General features: G+C 42.8%; 1 protein-coding gene across 2 annotated transcripts; it reads left to right on the forward strand.

Annotated features, from left to right (window-relative positions):
• Positions 1–276: 276 nt before the first annotated feature.
• On the forward strand, positions 277–5024 carry LOC138786788 (oocyte zinc finger protein XlCOF6.1-like). Of its 2 annotated transcripts, none has more exons than XM_069963840.1 (3): positions 277–396; positions 490–736; positions 3265–5024. In XM_069963840.1, exons 2-3 carry the CDS (start codon positions 559–561, stop codon positions 4185–4187), a joined length of 1101 nt encoding a protein of 366 aa, XP_069819941.1. In that variant the 5' UTR covers positions 277–396; positions 490–558; the 3' UTR covers positions 4188–5024. The 2 variants fall into 2 exon arrangements, with proteins under 2 accessions (XP_069819941.1, XP_069819942.1); XM_069963841.1 differs by having other exon boundaries at positions 490–724.
• Positions 5025–8354: the final 3330 nt, after the last annotated feature.

Here is an 8354-nt window from a genome sequence, read left to right on the forward strand (position 1 = left end):
AAGATGGTGGAGCTGCTGAGTGGAGAGGTGAGACTGTGGCTGCTGGGAATGCTGGGACATTATACAGTAACACCACTGGAGGGGGGGGGGATGACTGTGTGATCATTGTGTGTGTCAGGTTCCTATAAGGTGTCAGGACGTGGCGGTCTATTTCTCCATGGAGGAGTGGGAGTATGTAGAAGGACACAAGGATCAGTACAAGGATGTGATGCTGGAGGATCAGCAGCCCCTCCCATCAGCAGGTAATAGACAGGACTATATACACACCTCCTCTCTGTATTATCTGGATGGAAAGAATGAATTCAGTCTCTGTATGTGTTCCCTCCAGTCAGATCCAGTAAGAGAACAGCACCAGAGAGATGTCCCCGTCCTCTTCTCCCACAGGATCAGGATCAGGTAGATGGAGATGTTCCCTATGATCTGTACATCCCACCTGACTTCTCCTGTCTGATGACTTCTACAATATTTCTCTCACATCTTATAAATCAGGAGGAAGATGAGCAGTATAAGAAGGACATTACTACAGGGAGGAATCTGAACTCTATTAATGGTACAGACATGAGGGTAAAAGAAGAAGAGACAGATGACAGCAGTGATGAGCAGTATAAGCAGAACATCACTACAGGGAAGGACCTGAACTGTTTAAATGCTACAGATATAAGGTTAAAAGAAGAAGAGCTAGATGACAGCAGTGATGAGCAGTATAAGGAGGACATCACTACAGGTAACCGCCCAGGTGAGTAGTGACCACTAAATGCAGAGAATACTCACAGATTAATAATTTTATATATATACACACATACACTCACCGGCCACTTTATTAGGTACACCTGTCCAACTGCACTTTACCACTTAATTTCTAATCAGCCAACTCATTTAGCATTTAGGCATGTAGACATGGTCAAGACAATCTCCTGCAGTTCAAACCGAGCATCAGTATGGGGAAGAAAGGTGATTTGAGTGCCTTTGAACGTGGCATGGTTGTTGGTGCCCTAAGGGCTGGTCTGAGTATTTCAGAAACTGCTGATCTACTGGGATTTTCACGCACAACCATCTCTAGGGTTTATAGAGAATGGTCCGAAAAAGAAAAAACATCCAGTGAGCGGCAGTTCTGTGGGCGGAAATGCCTTGTTGATGCCAGAGGTCAGAGGAGAATGGGCAGACTGGTTCGAGCTGATAGAAAGGCAACAGTGACTGAAATAGCCAACTGTTACAACCAAGGTAGGCAGAAGAGCATCTATGAACGCACAGTACGTCGAACTTTGAGGCAGATGGGCTACAGCAGCAGAAGACCACACCGGGTGCCACTCCGCTCAGCTAAGAACAGGAAACTGAGGCTACAATTTGCACAAGCTCATCGAAATTGGACAGAAGAAGATTGGAAAAACGTTGCCTGGTCGGATGTGTCTCGATTTCTGCTGCGACATTCGGATGGTAGGGTCAGAATTTGGCGTCAACAACATGAAAGCATGGATCCATCCTGCCTTGTATCAACGGTTCAGGCTGGTGGTGGTGGTGTCATGGTGTGGGGAATATTTTCTTGGCACTCTTTGGGCCCCTTGGTACCAATTGAGCATCGTTGCAACGCCACAGCCTACCTGAGTATTGTTGCTGACCATGTCCATCCCTTTATGACCACAATGGACCCAACATCTGATGGCTACTTTCAGCAGGATAATGCGCCATGTCATAAAGCTAGAATCATCTCAGACTGGTTTCTTGAACATGACAATGAGTTCACTGTACTCCAATGGCCTCCACAGTCACCAGATCTCAATCCAATAGAGCATCTTTGGGATGTGGTGGAACGGGAGATTCGCATCATGGATGTGCAGCCGACAAATCTGCGGCAACTGTGTGATGCCATCATGTCAATATGGACCAAAATCTCTGAGGTAGCTTCCAGCACCTTGTTGTATCTATGCCACCAAGAATTGAGGCAGTTCTGAAGGCAAAAGGGGGTCCAACCCGTTACTAGCATGGTGTACCTAATAAAGTGGCCGGTGACTGTATATATATATATATATATATATATATATATATATATATATATATAATCACTTGTTCTTCTAAAATACCAATGAAGTAAAATGTGACCCTGTTATAGGTAATGAGACTAATAATGTGCACTAATAAGGCTGGAGAATAGATATAATATACATATGTGCTCTGTGTTGCCGGTTGGTTGTATTTGTGACACAATACCACCACCAGTGCTGTTCATGGCATCTTAGTAATTCAGTCCCTCAGTTTCAAAAGAGTGGGAGAGGTAGTATTGTGTTTTCCGCACTAGGTGTTCTATTTGACCTGTTGCCCAGCTGAAGGAGTAAAAGGGTTAATTGTTTTGTACCACATGTTATGCATTAACCAATCTCAGGTCCTTGTTTTTTTTCTGTCCTATCTCCTCTCCCTCTCTCACACACACTCAGCTGCACCACTCACAAGAGGCTTTAGTTTGGCCCCTGTAGGAGGAGTTAGTTCCTGGTGGAAGGAAGTAGTAAGTTCAGATATAGTTCTCAGTGTTAGAGGAAGCAAAACCGAACCAGTCTCTGCAAAAGTTAAGCCAGGGCCTGGCTTTGGCCAGAACCCCTGACAGAAACAAAAGATAGCAACTAAAGACTTAATTCTCTATGCTAGATCTTATGATCAGTATGCAGTGCTAAGCTCTACTTAGAGGAGAGAAGCCACCTAGGAAAACCCTTGCCCACGCCAAGAACCTCTCTAAAAAGTGCAGGGCAGTTACCTGAAACAAGAGGAACTGATCCCAGTAGGACAAAGCTTCTGTGCAACGTCAACGTATCCTACTGCGCAGTACAGGACGACTGGGAACCTTGGAAGTCTACTACACCCAGATAATCGATGACTGGGGCTCATATTACCCACTTAGGATGGGTATCCTGCAACTAGGGGGCATAAAGGCTGTACAGAGCCAGTAATGGCATCCGTGAGTATGAGTATCTTCTTATCTCTTCTTTATCTACACCTGTTCCGGCAGAGTGCATTCACTACTTTGGGCAGGGCTCCTCTGGCAACCCCTTTGCTCTTCTCTATCTACTACCAAGCACCTACTACTACAAGCAATGGTTCTACCTCACTGTTAGAACTTATGTTTTGCAGGAATTCCGCCACTCTTGCTCTGTGTGCACGGGGCCTTACACTCAGGATTATTACACAAAAAAACGATTATGCTGAACTATAAGTATATGAACAGTTTTTAAAAGTTACATTATGTAGTATTTATCAAATCTTTTTGTTTCTTGGCAGATGAGTGTACCCAGAGATCAGAGGGACATCAGATATCTCCAGATATTACAGCAGATGGTCAGATCACACAAGATACATATGAAGAACATTCTAGTACCCCAGATATACCCCCAGCCCCTCATAGCAAAGATCTGTCACCTCATCCTTATATACCAGCACTATCTACTGATTCATCACAGACTGTTATACAAAATAAAAGTTACAGAACGGGTGATCAGCATGAAACAGCTCATACAGGGAAGAAGCCATTTCCATGTTCAAAATGTGGGAAATGTTTTACTCTGAAATCAAGTCTTGTGAGACATCAGAAACATAAAGTAACTTGTATAAGAGAAAAGACATTTCCATGTGCAGAATGTGGGAAATGTTTTTCAGCAGAATCAATCTTTGTTATGCATCTGAGAACTCACACAGGGACAAAGCCATTTCCATGCCAGGAATGTGGGAAGTGTTTTAGTTGGAAGACACATCTTACTCTACATGAGAGAATTCATACAGGGGAGAAGCCATTTTCATGCTCAGAATGTGGAAAATGTTTTGCTCACAAATCAAACCTTAATAGACATAGAAAAACTCACCTAGAGAAGAAAACATTTTCATGCTCGGAATGTGGGAAATGTCATATTCAGAAATCAGATCTTGTTATACATCAGAGAATTCACACAGGGGAAAGGCCATTTTTGTGCTTAGAATGCGGGAAATGTTTTAATGAAAAATCTAAACTTGTTGCACATCTCAGAGTTCACACAGGCGAGAAGCCATTTTCATGCTCAGAGTGTGGGAAATGTTTTGCTCAGAAGTCAAATTATTCTAAACATCTAAACATTCACCTAAAGGAGAAGCCGTTTTCATGCTCAGAATGTGGGAAACGTTTTAATCAAAAAGGTAATCTTAATCTACATCTCAAAACTCACCTTAAGTAGAAAATGTTTTCATGCTTAATATGTGGGAATTGTCATTTTCATCAGTCAGAATTTTTTTTTCATAAATAGAATGTGGGAATGTTTTTCTTAACATGAAATGAAATCTTCTTGCACATCAGAAAACTCACAAACGAAAACATTTTCATGAATAGATAATGGGAGAGATTTTATCCACAACTGACACATCCTCTTAAAGGGACACTTCCATTAGATAGTTTTAACTTAATAGTGTGAAATGAATATTTTGCGGAAATAAAATTATACATTTTTTTTTTGCAATTGAAGTTCTATTTTCTGATTCATCACAGGCTGAAAGGGCTCATACGGAGAAGAAGCCATTTTCACGTTCAGAATGTGGGAAATGTTTTATTGTAAAATCTGGTACTGTGAGGCATTAGAGACCTCAAGTAGAAAATCCATTTTAAATGCGCAGAATGTGGGAAATGTTTTAACACTTGTTAAACATCTGAAAATTCACACAGGGATAAAGTCATTTTCATGAACAGAATGTGATAAATGTTTTTCGGAAAACAATATGATGTCATGTGACTACAATTCACTGATACTCAGCATATTCGCATCTCGTCAGCACTGAAACAGGTTAGCGCAGCAGTCAATGGTTCAATGGTCCCAGGGTGAACTTCTGCTAACTACGCTGCTCTATTGAGTTAACTTAACCCCTTCATGACTGAGGTCATTGGTGCCTGGATGTCCAAGTCAAATTAATGCAATGTTCCTCCTTGCCTTCTAAGAGCCACAAAGCTTTTATTTTTACACCTACAGGGCCCGTTTTGTTGTCATTTTTTGTGTCATGATCTGGTTTTTTTTGTATTATATTGCTGTAAGAGAAAAATTTTGATTTGTTTTTTTTTTTTAGAATTTTTTTTTCTAAATATAAATGTTTTGAAAAAAAGCAGCACTCTTGGTGTTTTTTTCCCCCCACTTTTCATCTAGGCCGTTCACTGTGCGGGAACAATAATGTTATTTTTTAACAGATCGGACAATTCCGCACGTTACAATATATAGTGTTTATTTTTTTTTTTAATGTATTTTTTTAAATATTTTTATTTGTATAATGGGAAAGAGGGTAATATAAATGTTTATTGGGACATTTTTTATTAGGGTTTTTTTTTTTTTTTAAATATGTTTAAAATTTTTATTTATTTCCCCCTCACCATGTGACAGCACCCCTGGAGAGGACCACCTCCCACTCATCTGGACTGGAAACAGTTCAGCTGGATCCATAAAAAGAAGAGATCGCCAGTTCTGTTTCCTGTCCTTAGGAGCAGGAGGCGGTTCTCCACCTCTCCAAAGGATCCACTAAGAAGAGGGGACTGGGGAACCTGCTTATTGCCGGCATCCTGGCGGTGTAAGACTCCTTCGGAGCAGCTGCCAAGCCTGGATCTTCTCCCCCAACACTTTTCAGATGACGACCTCTAGACCTCTTCTGGCTTCTCAGCAGCAGCGGGTGGCATTCTCTGGTCCTGGTGAGCTCTCCTGTGATTCTAGTGCACCGCCGATCCGGCATGTGGTGCGTGTATGCGCCGGTGCACAGTGATGACGCTCCAGCTGTTTCCGGGAGAGGATCCGGTGGGGCCGTGGCTTTCCGTGCACCGACCAGGGCCTGGCAGGAGATCTCCCTCCTCTCTCCCGGAGAGGGTGTGCCAGCGCGTGGCAGATGGGGGAGGAGCCAGCCGGTTTCAGGCACCAGATTCAAAAGGACCATCACTCAAGACAGGTATTTCAGCATGCTTCTGGCTGCTTTCTCTGCTATTTCAGCACACTTTTGGCTGCCAAAATCTGATCACAGCATGCTCTGGCTGCAGGCTCTGTATATCTGATACTAACAGATGGTGAATATGGAGGGCCAGCGCACAGAAAATCCTGAGAACCCTTCCGTTTTGGGGAGATATATTTATTATTCTAGGCATCCAAGAGCTCCCGACCTAGGACCAGAGAATGCCCTGTTTGTGACAGAAAATTAAGCAGTCATAATAAGACTTTGTGTAGTTCCTGTATACATAGGTTCCTGGAGGAAGAAACCCCAGCATTAATGAAGGACATTAAGGAACTCATTAGAGAATAGATTAAGTCCGCACTTTCCTCTCATAACTTGGTTCCTGAAGAATTTAGGGAATCTTTCAGGTTGGAATCTAGACCAGGTCCCAGTACTATAGCGGACGAGGAGGAGGTGTTATCTGGATTGGAGGACTCCGGGGAAGTAGTTGACTCTGATGTTGAGTCCTGTCATTCTGAGCCAACTGGGTTTGGTACTGAGGATGTAGACCCATTAGTTAAGGCCGTGAGAATGACTATGGAGTTAGATGACGATCCTGTTACAAAATCTACCCAGGATAAGATGTTTTAGGGTCTTATTCCCAAGAAAAGGAGAGTCTTCCCTATTCATCAGAGTATCAAGGACTTGATTAAAAAAGAATGGACCAATCCAGATAGGATTTTTTTTGTTCCTAGAGCCATGAAGCGTAGGTACCCCTTTAATGAGGAAGAGACCACTGCTTGGGATAGAGCTCCTAAGATAGACCCTCCAGTCTATTAAAGAAAGCTGCCTTACCCTTTGAGGACTCTGCTTCCTTAAAGGACCCCATGGATAAGAGAGCAGAGGTCTACCTAAAGAAGGGGTGGGAAGTAGAGATGAGCGAATCGGGTTTGAGTCAATCCAAACCTGATCGTTCAGCATTTGATTAGCAGTGGCTGCTGAACTTGGATAAAGCTCTAAGGTTGTCTGGAAAACATGAATACAGCCAATGACTATATCCATGTTTTCCACATAGCCTTAGGGCTTTATCCAAGTTCAGCAGCCACCGCTAATCAAATGCTGAAAGTTCGGGTTCGGATTGACTCGAACCCGAACCCGGTTCGCTCATCTCTAGTGGGAAGCCACTACGGCCTCATTCAAGCCCCTCATTGCAGCTATCTTAGTTGCTATATCTTTAGAGGTTTGGGTTGATGAACTGGCCACCCATATTTAAGACAATACCTCCCCCCCAAAAAAATACTTACCTCTATTCCAACTATTACTAGTGCAGTGAAATTCCTTTCTGAAGCTTCAGCAGATTCCCTGAAATTGTCAGCACAATTTGCCGCTTTGACCAATTCCGCTCGACATACTGTCTAGTTGAAGGACTGGAAAGGGGATGTTACCTCTAAAGCAAAGTTGTGTGCTGTCTCCTGCGAAGGAGAATTTCTTTTTTGCTTCTACCCTAGATTGCATTTTAGAAAAAGCATTGGACAAAAAGAAGGTTGTCCCAGTGATTCCTCAGCAACCCAAGAAGAGTTACAGGGGCAGAGGCAGGGTTGGCCAGAGAGCAGGCTCTTCTAACAGGAGAGAGAGGAGGGCCTCTAAAATTAATAAGGGGTTCTTTTTACACTAAAATTTGGTTTAAAAATTTCTTTTGTGTCCCTTCCAGGTTCTTGGTTTGTTACCACTCATTTCCGGGACCCCGAGCGTCAAGTGGCCATGGAGTTGGAGGTACAATCTCTCCTTGACAAACATGTCTTGGTTCCTGTCCTAGTGGAGGAGAGGGGAGAAGGCTTTTACTCCACTCTCTTCCTGATCGGGAAACCAAATGGTACCTTCAGTACCATTATTAATTTAAAACCACTCAATAAGTTTCTCACTTTTCAGAGTTCAGAATTGAGTCCATCTCCTCAGCCATTCTGAACTTTTCCAAAGATTGCTTCATGGTCACCCTTGACTTTCGGGATGCATACTACCATATCCCGGTGCAGTGTGGTTCAAAGACTCCCTCCTTCACCTTCAGTTTAGAGCCATGCCATTTGGTATATCACAGGCCCCTAGAATTTTCACAAAAGTTATGGCCCATGTGAGAGAATAAGACATTGTCATTGTGCATTACTTAAATGACCCCCTCTTGATAGAAGCCTCTCCTGAAATCCTACTAACACAGGTCAAACAAGTAGAGGATATTTTCCAGAAATTGGGATGGGAGATCAAAGAGGAATAGACACATTCTTATACCTGTAACTTTTTCAATATCCTCATTGATTCTACAGTGCAAAAGAGTTTTCTCCCCCCTGGTAAAGTGACCCAGACTTTAGTCTAGGATCGAGTATCAAAAAGGTAACAGCATCTCACAAGGCGGAGGTAGATAAAAAGGTAAGTAATTTATTCCAGCATGGCACAGA

This window comes from Dendropsophus ebraccatus, chromosome 3 (genome assembly GCF_027789765.1).
Source record: "Dendropsophus ebraccatus isolate aDenEbr1 chromosome 3, aDenEbr1.pat, whole genome shotgun sequence".
In the NCBI taxonomy this organism is placed as follows: Eukaryota; Metazoa; Chordata; class Amphibia; order Anura; family Hylidae; genus Dendropsophus; species Dendropsophus ebraccatus.

Excerpts from the sequence above, each read along its gene's own strand:
- LOC138786788 (XM_069963840.1), top strand. The coding sequence starts at position 559 with ATGAGGGTAAAAGAAGAAGAGACAGATGACAGCAGTGATGAGCAGTAT. Across the intron at positions 737-3,264 it reads CACTACAGGTAACCGCCCAG|ATGAGTGTACCCAGAGATCA; the intron begins GTGAGTAGTGAC and ends GTTTCTTGGCAG.